Here is a 21,616-nt window from a genome sequence, read left to right as displayed (position 1 = left end):
GAGAGTACATGGAAGAACAGAAGGCAACAAAAATGTCTCATTGCCTCTTTCTCTCCATCTAATCCTATTACAAAGTATAAAAGCCAGCATTACTTTATTAAACTCTAACTAGTATAAGGTCACCACCCCACAACCTGTGAGTGTAAAGCCTGAACAGAAAATGGGGCAAAAAGGATTAGGACTGGAATTCAAATGTTTCTGCTTCTGGTCCTACAGGGTGGATTTTATTTACCTCAAAGGTGTACTGTGAGGTTTACTGACAGACAGTCCCACTGCGACATAAGAAGCCATCATGTGTACTACAACATAGTCAAGAAGAAGAAGGCCCAGTCCAAACTCCTCATGGTTTGAAGTGTGCTTGGGCCCATTTCACATAAATGCCTGGGCAGGTGTCACTCCTACAGTGTGTTATAGATGTCCACTCAGAGTGGTCATTGAGTTAGTGATCATGTTGTTATTGTGAAATCTCAGTGCTAACTGAACTTCCACCTCAGCAGATTTATTGAGCTGTGAGCCTCAGATCTAAACTGCTTTTCTGTCCATCATCAATTTAAATGTTGTGGTCACCATGCTGGTTTGTGACTCCAGCTCTCTCATGATTCTGTCCAGCATGAATAGACTTCAAAACAGGAATTAAATGTGAACGACAGTATTAGAAATAGTAAGAGAATATAAAATTAAATCTTTCTGTGTGGCTTGTAGGATAATCTTCACATGTTATCTTTCACCTTCACAATGACACTAAAGCAGAAACACTGCACCTGCTAAACAAACGGGACTACAAGTAAATGTAAATGGTATCCAGGGAACTTAAGTTTCATAAATGGAAAGATGTGACAAAAACAAAGTGAAACTGAGCTTCTGATTAACAAAAGATTTCTAATAAATTCTTTAATCTGTTGAGGTTTCAGCTTTGCTTGTTGTTTATTTCTTTTCAGTGTCTCCAGTGAGCCTAAACAGTTCAAAGAAATGAGTGGGATGTGTGTCACTTTACAGTTGTTTTCTGTACAACTCAGTTGTCATATAAATTAATAAAAGAATCCACCGATCCTTCAATAAGGTAAAATTCCCTCCTGTAAAGCCACAGATGGCCGTGTGTGAAGGGAGTCCTTCTGCTGACCCAACTGTACTGGACAGTCAGTGACTTCTGCTTAATTCTCAATAAATCTGTAGTCACAGACTCACTCAGAACAATCAGCGTAACACAATCAGTGTAATGTGAAGACTGAAGATCATCGTTTTGAACTTTAAATTGGTAATCACAGCCGCCGCACTGAGTCATGTTGACTGTTTCAATCTAATGGCTCCCTTGTTTCTGTGCCTAACATTTTCCCAGCCTGTTACAGAATTCTGTTAGTCTGTGTTCATCTTGGACTCTCCAAGTAGCTTTATTTTCTTCCACTGCCCACCTCTCCCCCAAGAGATTTAGCCATCTGCCTCACCAGGAACCGCCCTCTGCACTATAATTCAGGAGAGTCTTCCTCTGATCTCGGTTGTTCATTTCGAATGTGTAAGGGAGTGATGAGTTCTTCTGCTTTCTCTTTCTAATGTGCTTTTTGATTCACTGGATTTGTTTGACTTCATGCTCTGTTTTTGATGTCATCATTGGTTACTGTATTGGGACTCAGTTGTACTTGATTGCCATTTTGTTTAGTGCAAATACTATTGGTTTTGTGCTTCATGGAGCTTCATTGTTACTGAGGTGCATTTTTGTGATATTAAACTTTTATTTTATAAAGATTCTAGAAGGTGTTCTTTTTGTGTCTGGCTGGGATTTTTGACATGATTATTGGCCATTTTGGAAGTACAGTTTGAGACGTAAGTGCTTTTGAGACTCCCAGTTCATAACAAAATGAACTGCCATAAAAAAAAAATAAAATAAAAAAGGATGAGGTGCGCAAATATGAAGCTAACATTCACTACCTGTTAGAGCAGTAAGTTCAGGATTTCAAAAGCAGATGGCAGCTTTCAACTCCACCAAACCATGAAACACTGCCACTACTTCCATTACCACAGCAAAAGCACTCACCTGTGCCAGATACGCATGCCCAATCAGAGCAAATGTCAAGTCCCCTGTCTTTGTTAAGGAGTGCTTTGAGCCACCTGTTCCAGTTTATTCTGTCAACTCATTCGATTTACCAATTCAGAAATATGCAGTTTCAGGCATTCAATATAATGAGGAAAAGTTTTTGCCCCTGTTAAAGATCCAATCCGTTTAGCACTTCCTAATATTGTGGAGGTTGCTGAGAACCATACGGAAACTGCTGAAGAGCCACCAAACATCATGGAGAGTACATCATTGTCAATGTCCATCAGGGGCGAGTTGGGGTGTCTAGCTGGGGTTTTTGATGGGATTTACCACTGAAGTGGGTAGCTGTGGAAGAACAGGTTGAGACTTGCATGAACTGAGACTCCAAGTCACAACAATATGGTCTTAAAGGGATCAGTGATGAAGATGCTACTCTTTTTGAATGATGTGAATCATCTTGATCTGAAATTTCAAAATACACAATAGATGAAAGACTTGGGAGTGTAGAGAACTGACTGAAAAGGCTAAGAGGATGTTGGGTAACGAACATCAGTTCAGCATCTTCATTGACCAACTACAGTGGCTGTTGAGGTACATATATAACAAAACTGTTCTATATAGTGTATGTTAGAAAAGATTAAGAGGTGACATGACAGAAGTGTTTAAAATTAGGATGTGAAGTGGGATGACGGATGTTACTTTAAAATGTGCTCTTCAAGAAGAACACAGGAGATAAAAGCTGGATAGGAGTAAATTTCATGCAAATATTACAAAACATTTATTAGTAGAAAACTTCAACAATATGGAATATTTGGCAAAGACGTGTAGAGGGCAAAACACTTTGGCAACCTTGAAAATTGTAACTAGAAAATCCAGGTGAATATAAATGAATAAGCTGTGTTGGAATGAGTGACCTTTTCACCTCTGAATGCTTTTAATGTTTTATTTTCAAAAAGTTAAATAATAATAATAATAATAATAATAATAATATCATCATCATAAAATGAATAATGTATATTTGTCCATTTCAAATACAGTTAAGTATTTCTAATACAATTAAGTGCCACAGATAAGTTCATTTGTGATAATTCAAACAGATGGAAGGTCATTGAAGGAATAAAAAAAAAACCTGAAAAAACAATAAAAATATCAGGAACCGAGTTGAGTGTACACAAGTGTAGCCGGAAGAAGAAAAGGTGAAACCAGTAGTTCTATTTTATAGATAGATAGATAGATAGATAGATAGATAGATAGATAGATAGATAGATAGATAGATAGATAGATAGCGTCACGGATGAGCCGGGACGCCTGGACAGTCCCCGAGTTGGACGATACTTCTCCTCGGCCATGAGAGGGCAGCCACCCGGGTCTATTTGGGGGCCAAGGGAACAGAGCTGGGACGCTCACCACTATGGGAGGACATGTCCACCGCCAGGGGGGCGCCCGGATAGTTAGGGAATCCTGGATGGCAGCACTTCCGCCACACCAGGAAGTGACGTCAGGGGGAGCACCTGGGACTCATCTGGGTCATGATAAAAGGGACCGCCTCCCTCCAGTAGAAGAGCGAGAGTTGGGAGGAAGGAGACGAAGCTTGTGAGGAGAGGAGGGGAGAGGATGTCAAGAGAAAGAAAGAAGAAGAAGAGAAAAAGGAAGAGAAAGGAAGAGAGTTGGTGAATGAAGGCATTGTGGTGCTGTAAAAATAAATAAAGAAGTGTGATTTGTCCACAACAGATAGACAGAAAAGTTCAAGAAAAACATAATTACAATAAACAGCAACCCCAAGTACAAACACACATTAAAACCCTGTGGCTTGGATAATAAAAGACCTTCTGCTGTCAATAAGAGGTTTGTAGGTGGCAGTAAAATGTGTTCAGATCTGTCAAGTTGTACCACAGCTTACAATTTAAAGACATTAACATTTCACTACAGCAGGTCCAGATTGTGGTGTCCATTAAGGAAACATGCCATTAAAAGTTTGTTCCTTACAACATTTCCTTTGTTGAAGTCGTCAGGTTACAGAACCAGGACAGTTGGTTAGTTAATAAAATAAACCAAGTTTGAGCCATTTTAAAATACATGTAATGAAATGTTCATCAGAATTAATCAGCAAGATCTCCAGAATCGATTGAGAATACGCCACATCCCCAAATGAGGAACTTCAGGTCTGACCCTGAGGACCACAGCTTTAGGTGGTACTGAGGCAGGAATAAGCCTGCAGTAGGTGGCTAAAACACAGGATTGACAGCTCAGTCTCCACCTCAATCTCACTTTTGTGATTCCTGCTTATATTGGAAGAAATAAAACAAGTCATGTTTAAACCCTCATTAGGCATATTTAAGAAGTCACTTGAGAAAGGGGAAGTACTAGTCAAATAAAAAGTTACAAATGTGACAATGCTAGACTCTGGTATTTGAAGACCAAAAGGGAGGAGTGGTGGAGGCAAAGACCAGAAGAAAAAGAAAGAAGAGTCATTGTGTGCTGTACTATTCTCATACTTGTGGCTGTGGTGATGGGAAATGCTGGTTTGAAGAGTTTCCCAAGCAATAAAAAGGCTTTTTTGTGTTTTTAACTTGTGTCCTGTGTGTGTTGTGTTGGGTTTGGGGAGCTGGAGCGCCCCCTGGTGTCCACACAGTAAAGCTAAAAATGTGAAAACATCTTTGACTTTCATTAAAAACCATTAACTTTTGTCATTTGGAAGGCTACAGTAAATTTGGTGGAGACATTTAAGTACCTGAGAAGTGCAACATCCGAGACACAGACATGGGATGGCCATATAATTAGCTTGACCAAAAAAGCAAAACAGAAAATGCACTTCCTCTACCAGCAGAGTAAAACTTAATATCACTGAGTTATCATTGATCATTTTTAAAGAGCCACAAATAAGAGCATCAGGACATCTTCAGTCTCTATCTGGTTTGGCACAGCATCTGCTCACTCCAAGAGCAAATTACCACACATCACCTCTGGTGCGGAGAATGTCATTGGCTACCATCTTCTCTGTCTTGAAATTCTTCACAACTCAACAGTGAAGAAGAAACAAGAAAACCATACAGCTGATCCACCAACCTCACTTATAGACTTTCATCTAATAAACACTACCAGCCCCTCAGATCCAGAAGGCCCCACCAGCTGAATTCCTTTTTCCTTGATGTGTTACTTTACGTAATGAGCCCCCCTTGTTAAAGTCTCTGACTGGTGCCTTGTGTAACACGCAGTAATGGTAATAAAGGGCACAGCATCCAGACATTACCTTTATCTGATTTAAACATCTGCTGTCTCCACTGTGTGCTTTAGATTGTTGTACTAAATGTTAACTTTTAATAAATTTTGCTGTGTTAGATTTATGTCAAAATAAGTCATCTTGAAATGTTAGCACCACTCTGTTTACACAAAACACAACAGGAAATAAAGCTGATTCTGGTCAAATATGGTCACAGATGTCAGTGATTGGAATGCTGCTCTTTAATGTAAGTAAATTATCTTTATAAATACGTAACAAACAAATGAATTCAGTCTGTAAATGAGTCTAAACTGGGGGAAATGGCTGACTATAGAGACAGTCGAATACTGGTCAAAATTCAGAATTGTACCTGATGTGTGGCAAATGAAACTAATGCAAACAAATGTAAAACTTTACACAATTAAAGTAATAAATAAATAACGTAAACTAATTACACATGCAATAATTTGAGACTTTTGTGTGCAGAGGAGTAACTGAAAACACTGTGAGGATGTTGGGTTACAAACTTCAGTGTGTTCAGCACAAGTCAAGGTGGTCGTTCTAATGCTAATGAAACACATCTGCATGGCCACATCTGGAATTGCAGGTGCAGGTGTGGTCAGCACTGAAGAAAGTTCACAGAAACGCTGCTCGGCTGATTCCAGGACCACAACTGTTAGATATGATGAGGAAAGAGTGAAGGAGGTGAATGATTTTAGTTTATGTGATAAAAGGTAAGAGGTGACAAAACAGAAGTGTTTAAAATTGTGACGGATAGTGGCACAGTGAATTGATTTTAAAATGAGTTCTTCAGGAAGAACTCAGGAGCTGGAGCTTACTAATTAAGGGTACACTTCTTCCAAATATTAGAGAATTTTTCTATAAAGGAAATCCATAAATAAATGGAATATTTGGCCAAGAACTGTTGTAGACATTAATGCTATTTTCAATCTTGAAATTGTAACTTGATGATATTTTATAAAAATCAGGGGGATATGAATTGATGAGTTACATTCAGCTGGGTGGCCTGTTCTCCATTGAATGTTTGTTATGTTATTTTTTCATCCAGGAAAAAAAAATAATTAATTAATTAAATAATAAAAAATACTGTATGTCCATTTATTCATTTTAAACTCACTTAATCCAGTTCAGTGTCACAGGCAAGTTAATTTTTGATACTTTAAATGGATTGGTGGACATGGAATGAATAAATAAAAGAAACTGATAAGGGCCTAAAATGTCAGGAACTGAGCTGAGTGTACGCAGATGAAGACGGTCAAGAAAAGCTGATACTGAACTCAGTAGGGTCAGCATTGTTATAAAAGAGATAGATAGATAGATAGATAGATAGATAGATAGATAGATAGATAGATAGATAGATAGATAGATAGATAGATAGATAGATAGATAGATAGATAGATAGATAGATATTTTATTTGTTACTAAAGGTAAATTAAAACTTTTCAGAATTTCAATAAATTAATAAATGTTACAACAAACAACCCACACCACAAACACTCATAAAAACTCCTTCCTTGGATAATAAAAGAACTCCTCTTGACAAAAACAGGCCTGTAGGTGGTAGTACAATGTGGTCAGACCTAATAATTATAATAATAACAATAAATTATATTTCTCTTGTGTCATTCACATGCTCAAGAGTTGTACCACAGGTTAACATTTAAAGGCATTAACGTTTGACTGCAGCAGGTCCAAATTATTGTGTTCACAAAACAAATGTACCGTTAGAAGTTCACTCTTTCCAAAGATCACTGGTTGAAGTCACCAATATTCAAAATGAAGACAGTCAGTTAGATAATAAAATAATCCAAATTTCAACCAACTTTAAATGCATAACAGAACTGGTTACTTATCAAGCTGTAAGGAAAAGACTTTTAAAGAAAATTGTCCACAAAGCTTCACCAACTAAGATGTTATCATGAGGGCCCATCCAGAAGGAGCCTGAGACCCTCTGGTACTTTTAGTAAAGGACTTAATTTTTTTGGGAGCCTGACTGTTGGATAACAGTAAACTGTTGTAGTCTGTATTTGGGTAATTTGACCTCTTAAAAACAGAAAACAAGAGTTAAATTTGAGTTACATCAGAGAAAAGTCTCTTACCTGATACTTCTAACCACACATATTCACTGTATGTTGAGTAAACTCCTCCTTTTTCAGCTCGACACCTGTAATACCCACGTTGTGAATGAGTCACAGGGCTGAAGGTGAAGGTGCTCTCTGTTTGTACTTTATAAAGGTAGTATGAGTGTGTTGATGCCCCTTTGTAGATCTCATATGTCCACCCAACAGGATTTCCATCGAGCTGACAGTGCAGGCTGACCTCGTCTCCTTCATATATCGGTTCATTTGACTTCAGTTGAAGTTTGGCTCCCCGCACTAAAAATGAAGATGATACAAGATGAGAGTACATGGAAGAACAGAAGGCAACAAAAATGTCTCATTGCCTCTTTCTCTCCATCTACTCCTATTACAAATTATAAAAGCCAGCATTACTTTATTAAACTCTAACCAGTAGAAGGTCACCACCGACCAACCTGTGAGTGTAAAGCCTGAACAGAAAATGGGACAGAAAGGAAGGATTAGGACTGGAATTCAAATGTTTCTGCTTCTGGTCCTACAGGGTGGATTTTATTTACCTCAAAGGTGTACTGTGAGGTTTACTGACAGACAGTCCCACTGTGACATAAGAAGCCATCATGTTTGCTACAACATAGTCAAGAAGAAGAAGGCCCAGTCCAAACTCTACATGGTTTCTGATGTTCTTGGGCCCATTTCTCCACATAAATGCCTGGGCAGGTGTCACTCCTACAGTGTGTTCTAGATGTCCACTCAGAGTGGTCATTGAGTTAGTGATCATGTTGTTATTGTGAAATCTCAGTGCTAACTGAACTTCCACCTCAGCAGATTTATTGAGCTGTGAGCCTCAGATCCAAACTGCTTTTCTGTCCATCATCAATTTAAATGTTGTGGTCACCATGCTGGTTTGTGACTCCAGCTCTCTCATGATTCTGTCCAGCATGAATAGACTTCAAAACAGGAATTAAATGTGAATGACAGTATTAGAAATAGTAAGAGAATATAAAATTAAATCTTTCTGTGTGGCTTGTATGATAATCATCGCATTTTATCTCTCACCTTCACAATCACACTAAAGCAGAAACACTGCACCTGCTAAACAATCGGGTCTACAAGTGAAGGTAAATGGCATCCAGGGAACTAAATTTTCATAAATGGAAAGACATCTGACAAAAACTAAGTGAAACTGAGCTTCTGATTAACAAAAGATTTCTAATAAATTCTTTAATCTTTTCAGGTTTCAGCTTTGCTTGTTGTTTATTTCTTTTCAGTGTCTCCAGTGAGCCTAAACAGTTCAAAGAAATGAGTGTGATGTGTGTCACTTTACAGTTGTATTCTGTACAAATCAGTTGTCATATAAATTAATAAAAGAATCCACCGATCCTTCAATAAGGTAAAATTCCCTCCTCTAAAGCCACAGATGGCCGTGTGTGAAGGGAGTCCCTCTGCTGACCCGTCTGTACTGGACAGTCAGTGACTTCTGCTTAATTCTCATCTTTCTGTAGTCACAGACTCACTCAGAGCAATCAGCATAACACAATCGGTGTAATGTGAAGACTGAAGATCATCGTTTTGAACTTTAAATTGGTAATCACAGCTGCCGCACTGAGTCATGCTGACTGTTTCAATCTAATGGCTCCCTTGTTTCTGTGCCTAACATTTTCCCAGCCTGTTACAGAATTCTGTTAGTCTGTGTTCATCTTGGACTCTCCTAGTAGCTTTATTTTCTTCCACTGCCCTCCTCTCCCCCAAGAGATTTAGCCATCTGCCTCACCAGGAACCTCCTTCTGCACTATAATTCAGGAGAGTCTTCCTCTGATCTCGGTTGTTCATTTCGAATGTGTGAGGGAGTGATGAGTTCTTCTGCTTTGTCTTTCTAATGTGCTTTTTGATTCACTGGATTTGTTTGACTTCATGCTCTGTTTTTGATGTCATCATTGGTTACTGTAATAGGACTCAGTTGTAATTGATTGCCATTTTGTTTAGTGCAAATCCTATTGGTTTTGTGCTTCATGGAGCTTCATTGTTACTGAGGTGCATTTTTGTGATATTAAACTTTTATTTTATAAAGATTCTAGAAGGTGTTCTTTTTGTGTCTGGCTGGGATTTTTGACATGATTATTGGCCATTTTGGAAGTACAGTTTGAGACGTAAGTGCTTTTGAGACTCCCAGTTCATAACAAAATGAACTGCCATAAAAAAAATAAAATAAAAAAGGATGAGGTGCGCAAATATGAAGCTAACATTCACTACCTGTTAGAGCAGTAAGTTCAGGATTTCAAAAGCAGATGGCAGCTTTCAACTCCACCAAACCATGAAACGCTGCCACTACTGCCATTACCACAGCAAAAGCACCCACCTGTGCCAGATACGCATGTCCAGTCAGAGCAAATGTCAAGTCCCCTGTCTTTGTTAAGGAGTTCTTTGAGCCACCTATTCCAGTTTATTTTGTCAACTCATTCGATTTACCAATTTAGAAATATGCAGTTTCAGGCATTCAATATAATGAGGAAAAGTTTTTGCCCTGTTAAAGATCCAATCCATTTAGCACTTCTTAATATTGTGGAGGTTGCTGAGAACCATACGGAAACTGCTGAAGAGCCACCAAACATCATGGAGAGTACATCATTGTCAATGTCCATCAGGGGCGAGTTGGGGTGTCTAACTGGGGTTTTTAATGGGATTTACCACTGAAGTGGGTAGCTGTGGAAGAACAGGTTGGGGCTTGCATGAATTGATACTCCAAGTCACAACAATATGGTCTTAAAGGGATCAGTGATGAGGATGCTACTCTTCTTGAATGATGTGAATCATCTTGATCTGAAATTTCAAAATACACAATAGAAGAAAGACTTGGGAGTGTAGAGAACTGACTGAAAAGGCTAAGAGGATGTTGGGTAATGAACATCAGTGCAGCATCTTCATTGACCAACTACAGTGGCTGTTGAGTTACATATATAACAAAACTGTTCTATATAGTGTATGTTAGCAAACATTAAGAGGTGACATGACAGAAGTGTTTAAAATTAGGATGTGAAGTGGGATGACGGATGTTACTTTAAAATGTGCTCTTCAAGAAGAACACAGGAGATAAAAGCTGGATAGGAGTAAATTTCATGCAAATATTACAAAACATTTATTAGTAGAAAACTTCAACAATATGGAATATTTGGCAAAGACGTGTAGAGGGCAAAACACTTTGGCAACCTTGAAAATTGTAACTAGAAAATCCAGGTGAATATAAATGAATAAGCTGTGTTGGAATGAGTGACCCTTTCACCTCTGAATGTTTTTAATGTTTTATTTTCAAGAAGTTAAATAATAATAATAATAATAATAATAATCATAAAATGAATAATGTATATTTGTCCATTTCAAATACAGTTAAGTATTTCAAATACAATTAAGTGCCACAGATAAGTTCATTTGTGATAATTCAAACAGATGGAAGGTCATTGAAGGAATAAAAAATAAATCTGAAAAAACAATAAAAATATCAGTCCATCTGACTTCAGCTGAAGTTTGGGTTCCTGCTCTGAAAATGAAAATGATACCAGATGAGAGTAAGAGCGATGTGTTAATTATTTAGGTTATGTTAAATTGTATTTTCTTAGTTATTTTAAAATGTTTTCCTATATATTCATGCATAGTCTAATGGAGATTCTATTATAACCCAAACAAGCTAAACTGATATTGAAAATTCTAACTGTTTCTTGTCCCTCTGCCTAAAGGTTAGTCCCAGTTTGTGATCTACCTTGCAGTTGGTAAGGCATGGAGAGCAAACAGTTTCAAACTGTACTGAACATACCGTACGTAGTTAGAGAAGGTCCTGAATATCTTATGTGAAGCCATTGAGGAATAACACAACTAACATGAGAAAGCTAAGACTGTGGAAGAAATTTTTTGTTTTCTTTTTCCTTTACTTTGCATGTGTAATAATTTTTTTCTGAATTTATGTTGGTTGTTCCTATTTAAATTTTCACCATACTTTTAAATTGGACTGATTCATTTCTGCTGTTACTTATTTGACTTCTGCTGGATTCTAACTTGTCAAATCAGTAGCTGCTCAATTTTAGAAACCTGTAAAAGATGGAGCTACAATAAGTGTACAGGAGCCTCCGAGAGAAAAACATGACGGAGCAACAATATCTCACTGCCTCCTTCTCTCCATCAACTGCTATTATAAATTATAAAGGCCACCATTAATTTATTAAACTCTAACCAAACAAAAGTAACCACTGTCCAACCCTGTGAATCTAAAACCTGAACTGAAGATGAGGCAACATGGATCAGGATTTGAATCCAAATGGTTCTGCTTCTGGTCCTACACTGAGGATCTTATTTATCTCAAAGGCGTACTGCTGGGTTTTCTGTCACACAGTCCCACTGTAACATGAGAAGCCATCATGTGTCCCTCAACACAACCAAGAAGAAGCAGGTCCAGTCCAAATTCCACCTGAGTTTCAGCTGTGCTTGAGGTCATTCATTTATATGGCTGCCTGTTCAGGTGTCACTCCTACAATGTGTGAACGAGCGGAAGCAGAGAGCGGATCAGCGAGCGGAAGCAGAGAGCGGATCAGCGAGCGGAAGCAGAGAGCGGCGGCGTCTCCCACAGGCACGTAGCCCTTCGAAAGCACCCGAGCAAGTTCACCTGAGGTAAAGCCGGCAGCTGACCAGTAGAAATAACCGGCAGTGAGAAATTAAAGTCGATCGCTCAGCGGGTGGTGGAAACTTAAAGCGGCGTGATTCAGCTGAACACGGAAAGCGCGAAGCACCTATAAAACGGCAAAGATGACTTCAACATTTAATGTAAGTTCTATCTGCTCTCTGCCCATCGAGGGCACGTTTATATGTTGTGTGTCCTGCAGTATGTACAGCTCAGGTTTTCCGGCCGACAGTGCAGATAGCTTCACCTGCCAAAAATGTTTAGTTAATTTAGAGTTGGTCGGGAAAATACGAATTGGAGGACGCGTTAGGAATCTGATAGCGATTAGGCAAACCGAAAATTGGATCGACTCGGTTTGTTTAGACAATTCGGCTACATCTGATTCGGCTTCAGTCTCTCCAGGTCCCACTGTAGTCAGTGCGAGGCCGAAATCAGCAGCACCAATTCAGCCACAGGGCGAGTGGGTAACAGTAAGACGGGGGTCTAAGAATCCAAAATTTAGTCCCCCAGCACCCAGGTCACCAATTCGGACCCAGAACAGGTTCTCAGCTCTCCGCAGCGCGCCTGTGGAAACTGAGAATAATAAAGTGCTCATAATTGGCGATTCCATAGTGCGGAATGTTAGAATTCCAAACTATGTTAAACCAGCAGTTAATGTTAAGTGCCTTGCAGGGGCCAAGATTTCTGGCATAAAGGCCGCATTGGACCGTGTTGCCGACGATGAAGTATCTACCTTATTGCTGCATGTCGGCACTAATGATATTTATTTACAGCAATCTGAGGTATTAAAGCGAACTTCATCTCTATGCACCAAAGCTAAAACAAAATGTCGGAATTTAATTGTATCTGGTCCCTTACCAAGATTATATAGAGAGGATGTGATTTATAGCAGATTGCATTCCTTTCACTGCTGGCTAGAAACCTGGTGTGCAAATAAAAGCATAGCATTTGTGAACAATTGGGATGATTTTTGGGAAAGGCCTGGATTTTTCAGAAGAGATGGTCTTCATCCTAACTGGAGGAGATCTTATGTATTATCCCAAAATATGGCAGCAAAACTGCCTGGTTGACTGATTAGAGCACCATCCAGGCCGCAGTCATGTGATCTTAAATCACAGGCTGTTCTTTATCCCACCTGTTATTTTCCTGAAGCTGTTACCCATAATCCCTGTTGTGGGGCATCCAGTAAATTTAGTCTTGATACAAACCATAAATTAATTGATAACCAAAAATAAGGTGTATAATTAGACCAAGGGATAAAACCAGACACTCCACCAGGGGCATCTGTAATAGAAATTTAATTCAAATTAAAACAAAAAATATATCAGCAGTTCAGAAAGAACCATGCAGTTTTAAATGCTGTTTATTGAACATTCGCTCTCTTGGCACTAAAGCTGTTTTGGTAAATGATATAATATTAAGTACAAAATCTGATCTGTGTCTTCTTACTGAAACCTGGCTTAGTAAATGTGACACTGTTCCCTAGCTGAGGCGTCACCAGATGGATACTCGTTCCTTCATAAGTCTAGAGATTCTGGTCGAGGAGGAGGCCTTGGAATAATTCATTGTAACAAAATGCAAATCACTCCTAAAAATTTAGGCAACTTTACATCCTTTGAGGCATTCATTTTAAATATTAAAACAGATTCCAACACAATTATAGTGCTAGTCTACAGACCACCAGGGCCATATTCATTGTTCATGACTGAATTTAGCAACCTTCTGTCTGATTTGGCTATAAATTATGATCACGTAGTTCTGATGGGGATTTTAATGTACACATTGATGTGGAAACTGACACTTTTAGCAAATGTTTTACTTATTTGTTAAATTCAGTAGGATTTTGTCAGATTGTCAAAGGTCCAACTCATAATCATAACCATACATTAGATTTAATTATAACTTACAAAGTTGAAATTCAAAATTTAAATATTACTCCATTAAATGTAGTTATTTCCGATCACTTCTTAATTACGTTTGATTTAGTTCTGCCCATGCCAGCGCACTCAGATTAAAACAAAGACAGTGCGACATCTAGATTGTAATTCTGCTTCAAAATTTATAGATACCTTGAGTAAGTCGAGTGTAATTGTGGAAAACCATTTAGATCAGTTAACATCAAATGTAAACGTGGAAAACAATTTAGATCAGCTAACATCACATTATAATGTGACCTTGAGAGATGCTCTGGACACAGTGGCTCCCCTAAAAACAAAAGTGATCAAAGCACATAGAAACTCTCCCTGGTTTAATGAAAATACTCGAGCTCTTAAATTAGAGTGTCGAAAACTGGAGCGCAGATGGAGAACAACAAAGCTACATGTCTTTCAAATTGCATGGACAGAGAGTGTTAATAAATATAAAAAAGCCCTCTTTAAAGCTCGCTCAGAATACTATTCTACATTAATAGATAGCAATAATAAAAATCCTAGGGTACTTTTTAGAGCAGTGGCTAAATTAACAAATGGGAATTCAGATCAACAGTGCAAAATACCAACAGATATTAGCAGTACAGACTTTATGAACTTCTTCAATGAGAAAATTAAAAATATAAGATCACAGATCTCAGCATCACAGTACAAACCAAATACTAGCTTAGCAGACCCTGCCACATTGCATTCAGCACTTTAATAATTTTAATCCTGTAACTCACCAGGAAGTCTTAACTTTAATTACTAAAATGAAGCCCACTACTTGTTCCCTAGATCCAGTGCCAACAAAACTAGTAAAAAGTGCAATGGATGTTCTTGCAGCGCCTATTTTAACCATTATCAATAGTTCATTACTGCATGGCACCGTACCTGATGCACTAAAAGTGTCAGTCATTAAACCTTTACTTAAAAAGTCAGACCTAGACCCACACATACTAAATAACTATAGGCCTATTTCAAATTTACCATTTCTCTCTAAAATACTAGAAAAGTAGTGCCAGTCAGCTTCAGTCACACCTTACATTACAATTTATTTGAGAAATTCCAGTCTGGCTTTCGCACTGGTCATAGTACAGAAACGGCACTAACACGGGTTGTAAATGACATTCTGATATCCTCTGATGAAGGAAATTCCACTGTAATTATGTTGTTGGACTTAAGTGCAGCATTTGACACCATTGACCATTCTATTTTACTGCACAGGCTAGAAAGCGATGTTGGGCTTACAGGCCCGTGCTCGCTTGGTTCAGTTCTTATTTATCAAATCGATTCCAGTATGTACAGAAATGTGCAGACAGTACTCCATCATTATACACAGAAGTTCAATATGGTGTCCGCAGGGCTCAGTACTGGGACCTTTACTGTTTTCACTTTACATGCTTCCACTGGGATCTCTCATTAGGAAACATAATGTTAATTTTCACTGTATGCAGATGACACCCAGTTATACCTTTCATTTAAATCAAATGAAGTTTCTCCGATGTTGTCTTTAATTAGTTGTGTTAGTGAATTAAAGGAATGGATGAATGAGAACTACTTGTCTTTAAATACAGATAAAACAGAGATGTTAATTGTTGGAGGGAATGACGCTGATCACAGCAATATTTTGTCATCATTTAACTCAGTTGGAATCCCAATTAATTTTACTGAATCAGCCCGCAATCTAGGAGTTATCTTTGACTCTAGCATGTCATTTAAAGCGCATATTACAAAGTCGTCCAAAACATGTTTTTTCCATCTTAAAAATGTTAGGAAATTAAGGCTTTCTAAATAAACAGGATTGTGAGAAATTAATTCATGCATTTATCTCTAGTAGGATTGACTACTGCAATGCGGTGTTCACTGGCTGGTCAAACTGTTCTCTATACAGCCTCCAGTTAATCCAAAATGCGCTGCAAGAATTATTACAAGAACAAGAAAATATGAACACATAACCCCAGTTCTTAAATCTTTACACTGGCTCCCAGTTAAGTTTAGGGCAGATTTCAAAATCCTCCTTTTAACATATAAAGCATTAAATGGCCAAGGTCCGCTTACTTGTCTGAACTTATCATGACTTACAAACCTGAGCAAGACACTAAGATCTTAAGATCTCAAGGATTAATAAAATAACAGTGGGAGGTCGAGCTTTTAGTTACAGGGCCCCTAAACTGTGGAATGGTCTTCCTGCTTCCATAAGAGATGCCCCTTCAGTCTCAGCCTTTAAATCCCGGCTGAAGACTCACTACTTCAGTTTAGCATATCCTGACTAGAGCTGCTGATTAACTGTACATACTGCATCTCTGTTGTTAGTCATTAGCACTATAACATAAGTAACATGATAATTATATTTGAATACTAACCCTCACCTATTCTGTTTCTTTTCTCGGTACCCAAATGTGGCCATTGGTGCCACGGCCCACCTGCCAAGTTGTTTGCCTGCCTATGGTAAAGTCATCCCTGATGGAGGATCACAGGAATCATGGGAAAGAGGGTCCTTTCATCGAGCAACGTTTCAGCCGTGGCATGGCCAAATGGGAGGCAGCTAGATGGATGAGGTCTCCAGGACTCTAAAAATATCCAAACCTAATTATGTCATATCATCTACTGTTAAACCGTACTTCTAAAATTTTTATTATTATGCTGTCTTAAGGAATTGTTCTGTTGTGTATATTGTATTGTATTGACCCCCTACTTTTGACACCCACTGCACGCCCAACCTACCTGGAAAGGGGTCTCTCTTTGAACTGCCTTTCCGAGGTTTCTTCCATTTTCCTACAAGGTTTTATTGGGAGTTTTTCCTTGTCTTCTCAGAGAGTCAAGGCTGGGGGGCAGTCAAAAGGCAGGGCCTGTTAAAGCCCATTGCGGCACTTCCTGTGTGATTTTGGGCTATACAAAAATAAACTGTATTGTATTGTATTGTATTGTATTGTTATAAATGTCTGCTCAGAGTGTCCAGTGGCTTAGTGACACATTCCTTTTGTAAAATCTCAGTGCTAACTGTAATTCCATCTCAATGGATTTATTCAGCTGTGTCTCATATGCTGAGATGTTTTGTGTCTATCACTGTGATGAATGTTGTGTTCACCCTGCTGGTCTGTCAGGATTTACACATGAAAGACAGTGTTAGAATTATAAAGACAATATGAAATTAAATCTTTTTCTGTTGTTTGTAGGACAATCTTCACATTTTTCTCTTAACTCAGAAAGATACTAAAGCAGAAACACTGGACCTGGTAAATAAAGTACAGTACAATTAAAACTGAATGGCATTTAGAGAACCTGAAATTAGTAAATGAAAAAAGAACCAAAAAAAAAGCTGAAATTGAGCTTCTGTTTTTTAAAATAAGTTGTTTTTTTTTAAATAAAATCAAAGGGAAATTAATATGACAGGATAAGAAGCAACCAGTATATTAATTAAACCCCAATGGCACCTCCCTCCCACCGCCTACCCCATCATATGCCCTTTAAAACACCACCAAGAACTGCAGTTGTGCCAATCAGACACACCACCACACACAACCAAGACAGCGACTGCATCACCAGTCTCTGCTCATTAAAGACATCAGTTTTGAAACAACAGATCTTCAGTCATGAATGGAGGTGCTTAATACGCCATTAATTTATGATACAGACAACTACAAAAACAAATCAAAATATAACAGTTTGTAGTTCACTGTAATCAGATCTGGGGTTGTCTATCTAGAATCAAGGAGTTATTTAGCAACTATTGTGCCCAAACCTAAGAATAAAATGCTGGTGCACAAAGAGAGTGATGCTTTTAAGGTCTAAGAGTATAAGAATATGTTGAGGGGGAAATAAGAACTGATAGCTCTGAAGAAAGAGAACATGAGATTTTAGACCAGAAAACTAAAAATAATAAATGGCATGAATGTCTCTGAGATATTTTGTGAGCAAAAGTGACAGAGAGTAGATCTGAATTTACCAAGTTTAGAGGGGATCTGGAAATTTGGTGGTTGTGGTTTCCTAAATTAAAGTTTTATGTTTTTGAAAATGCCATCTTAGCAAAGAGAAGAAGATAATGTGAAATCCTGAAACTACTGAAAGATAATTGGAAGAGGTTTAAAAGAACCATTACATCCACAGTCAAGGATTTAGCTACAGGGAGGGCATGTCTGCATTCTGCATTAAGTATTTGAAAGAGAGGTAAAGAAAGCTGCTTCCAAAACGCTGAAATGAGCTCAGGTGTAATTCCATGAAATCCTGGGGCTTTGCCTTTATTCACAGAATTTACAGCTTCCTTCAGTTCTTCTACAGTAATAAGTGCGCTTAAACGCAATGTTTTCTTATTTGTAAGGCAAGGAAAATTTAATGAATCTAAGAAAGCTGAGTAAACTGAGGACCGGACACAGGCACCTCAGAAAACAGAATTAGTTGTTGAGGAACTGCTTATTTATTCGCTTTTGGTTTTAGCAAATGATTAATTACAATAACAATGACTTGCTCAAGAGATATAATAATGTAATAATAATTACATTTAAGATGACTGGCCCAAGAGATATGATAATGAGCCATGATGCGATGAATCTGGAATTCTACTTGTTTCAAGAGGAGTGTGTTTAGCTCAACCATAACTTCAAATTCATAATTTTGATATAATATGTTAGGACAAGGCTTTTTTATACATTATTCTGTTGCCAGTTTTAAATTCTAAGTTTAATTCTAGAAGTCATATTTTTTTAACTGTCTTGATTTCCATTATTTATACAAAGTTACAAGTGTTGATCTTGTAGACTAATGATGTTCACAGTACGTTGTAAATAAATATGCTGACGTTTGTACTTTCAATCCCTCTGTGGATATAAAACTGTTCTGATGATATCATGAACTGCAGATAATGAGATACTCAAAGTCTTCGCAATTTTATGTTGAGGAACATTATTCTGAAATTGTTCCACAATTTCCAGAAGCAGTTTTTTGCAAATTGGCAAAACTCTGCTCATCTTTACTTCTGAGGAACTGTAAGATGCTCTTTTTATACCCAATCATGTTACTGACCTGTTGCCAATTAACTTAATTAGTTGTAAAATGTTCCTCCAGTTGTTTCTTTTTAGTACCACTTACTTTTCTAGCCTGATAGATAGATAGATAGATAGATAGATAGATAGATAGATAGATAGATAGATAGATAGATAGATAGATAGATACTTTATTAACCCCAAGGGGAAATTCACATAATCCAGCAGCAGTATACTGATACAAAGAAACAATATTAAATTAAATAGTAATAAATATGAAAAAATGAAAAAAATAAAAATAAAAAAGCAGACAATAACTGAGTAATGTTAGCATTTACTCCCCCGGGTATTTTTTTGAGAGGTGTTGCTGCCATCAAATTCAAAATGAGCTCATATTTTTCATGAAATAGTAAAATATCTCACTTTCTGATAAGTTTTCTCTGTTCTATTTTGAGTAAAATACGGATTTCTGAGATTTGCAAATGATTGCCTTCTGTTTTTATTTAAATTTTACACAGTGTCCCAACTTTTTTGGAATTGCCGTTGTTTTAATAAGACATACTATAACAAAATTATACTGAAAAAATACTGAAGAACATTAACATATTAACATTAATACAGAATAACATTAGCGTCAGTGGTTTCCATTTTTGACATTTTTACAATCTTGCTGACATTACACTTTATATAATTCTTGTTCTTCCTGCTCTGTAAATTTAAGCAATACTAGAAGCACATTCACAAGTTTCGTAACAATTTAATTGTGACAACTCCAACATCACACACTTACACTTATCGTCCATAACAATATCTAGTAGTTTACAAAACAATAAAAGAGAAAAGCTATGAAACATCCTTAAAACTGAAGTGACGTAATTGAAACTGTGATATCAAAATGCGGCATGACATGTGGTGCTTTAGAAGAACATTATGTGCTAGCACAACGGAGAGTTGTTCCAATGTTCATAGCTCTCAGTGAACCGCACGGCAGTAGTACAGTAATAGGTAGGTGCTGGTTTGTGCAATTTGTTTCTTCTTTGGCTCTGATGGTCAATAGAGACTGACAGTGAATCGAGTGACAGATAATCGAGGCTTTACTGTACCATTTATTACTGTCCTTTTGATGTTCATCACAGGTTTCACTTGGTGTGATTTGTGACCTTCTAATTAATCCCTGTCATGTGACCAAAAGACCATAATTAGCAGATTGACTTTGTTTCTGTTATCTGTTATGAAAACAAAAAAGACAGAAGTTGCTTTGATTAGATGGTTTCACCTAAGGTAATATTTTAAACAATGGTCCTCGATTTATTTAAAGAAATTAGCATTTTTTGTTTTAAAATTCATAGAAGGTTTAATTTTTTTATTTTTTTTTTAGGTTACGATCACTTGGAAGGACAGATGGAATGGATTAACCAGGATAATTTAAGATGCACAGTCAAAGTTTTCCAAATTAACTAGACAGAACTCTCACTATTTGATAATTATGCTATGAATGTTTTGTTTCATTCAGCAATAAATGTCTAAATTTAAATGATTCAAACCACGATTGGTGGACATACCTTTGGTCTCATGGTCAACATCCTGGGAAATGCAATGAATACATTTGGAGTTTCTGAAACAATGTACTCTGCAACTGTTATAGAACAGTAAATAAGAAAATTGTATGAATTCAGAGACGTGATGGTGTCCTGAGTACTGATAAGGTCATAGACAATGTGAGGAGGAAATCATATGGCTTCATAAACTGTGCAGGAGCCAAAGGACAGATGAGGAGTGATGAGTGTGACACTTGCTCTCTTACTCTCTCCCTGCCAGCTACTTCTAATTCTAAAAATGCCTCTTTGTTTTTTGTTTACAAGAAGATACAAATATGTGTTCAGCCTTTTTATATATATGATGGTGTTTCTTGTGAATCTGAATAGCAGTAAATAACATGGCCTTGCAACAAATAACTACAGTGTGGGCTAATTTCATCATCAATTTAAATTTACATGAGTGACACATTATAAAGAAAATAAGCAAACAGGAAACAAAGTCTAAAAACAGAATAAATGACACCAATGTGTCAGAAAATGTGATCAAAATACACCTACAACTGGAACCATCCATCCATCCACTATCTAACCCGCTATATTCTAACTACAGGGTCACAAGGGTCTGCTGGAGCCAATCCCACCCAACACAGGGCGCAAGGCAGGAAACAAACCCCGGGCAGGGTACCAGCCCACCGCAGTGTTGTGGAACAGTAAATAAAATTATTAAGTGAAGACAGGCAGACTTTTGACTTGAATACTAATAAAGTTAAAGAGTAAAGAATATGTGAAGGCAAAAGAAAGATGTGAGCTCAGAAACACTGCAGAAGGACCACTGAAAAGCCAAGGAGACAAACGCGAGACCCTGAGTGTGCAAGTGTCAGTGTAAACTGGAAAACTTAGCTTCTTACCTCCATACTGGGCTGAAGACATCACAGCAGTCAGGCCTGAAAACAAAGAATCAGAAACAGACGAGTGAGATAGAGAGAAATGAAGAGATCTGCTTGATGCTCCATGTATCAGTCTGACTCTACTGCAGCTTCATATGAGAGAGGAATACGTTTGTGTTGGGGTCGACACCAGTCCTCCACTGTGACAGCTCACTGACGCAATGGTTTTTTACTTCTGCATATTCCTCTTTTTCTAGAATGTGCTACATGCTGTCCTTAATTTTTATAGTA

At 37.7% G+C, this 21,616-nt stretch overlaps 1 protein-coding gene across 2 annotated transcripts in view; it reads right to left on the bottom strand.

Annotated features, from left to right (window-relative positions):
- LOC120518957 (Fc receptor-like protein 5) overlaps window positions 1–21,616 on the bottom strand; it is a 62,501-nt gene that overhangs the window by 40,723 nt on the left and 162 nt on the right. For both annotated transcript variants that reach the window (XM_039741994.1, XM_039741995.1), the window contains exons 2-3: window positions 21,347–21,382; window positions 7,370–7,645 (exon numbers count right to left, since the gene is read on the bottom strand). In XM_039741994.1, the coding sequence (XP_039597928.1) occupies window positions 7,370–7,645; window positions 21,347–21,382 (312 nt within the window). The remainder of the gene's footprint in view (window positions 1–7,369; window positions 7,646–21,346; window positions 21,383–21,616) is intronic.

Source organism: Polypterus senegalus, chromosome 18, assembly GCF_016835505.1.
Source record: "Polypterus senegalus isolate Bchr_013 chromosome 18, ASM1683550v1, whole genome shotgun sequence".
Classification (NCBI taxonomy): domain Eukaryota; kingdom Metazoa; phylum Chordata; class Cladistia; order Polypteriformes; family Polypteridae; genus Polypterus; species Polypterus senegalus.
Note: the sequence above shows the minus strand (reverse complement) of the source record. Positions and strands in the feature narration are given on the sequence as shown.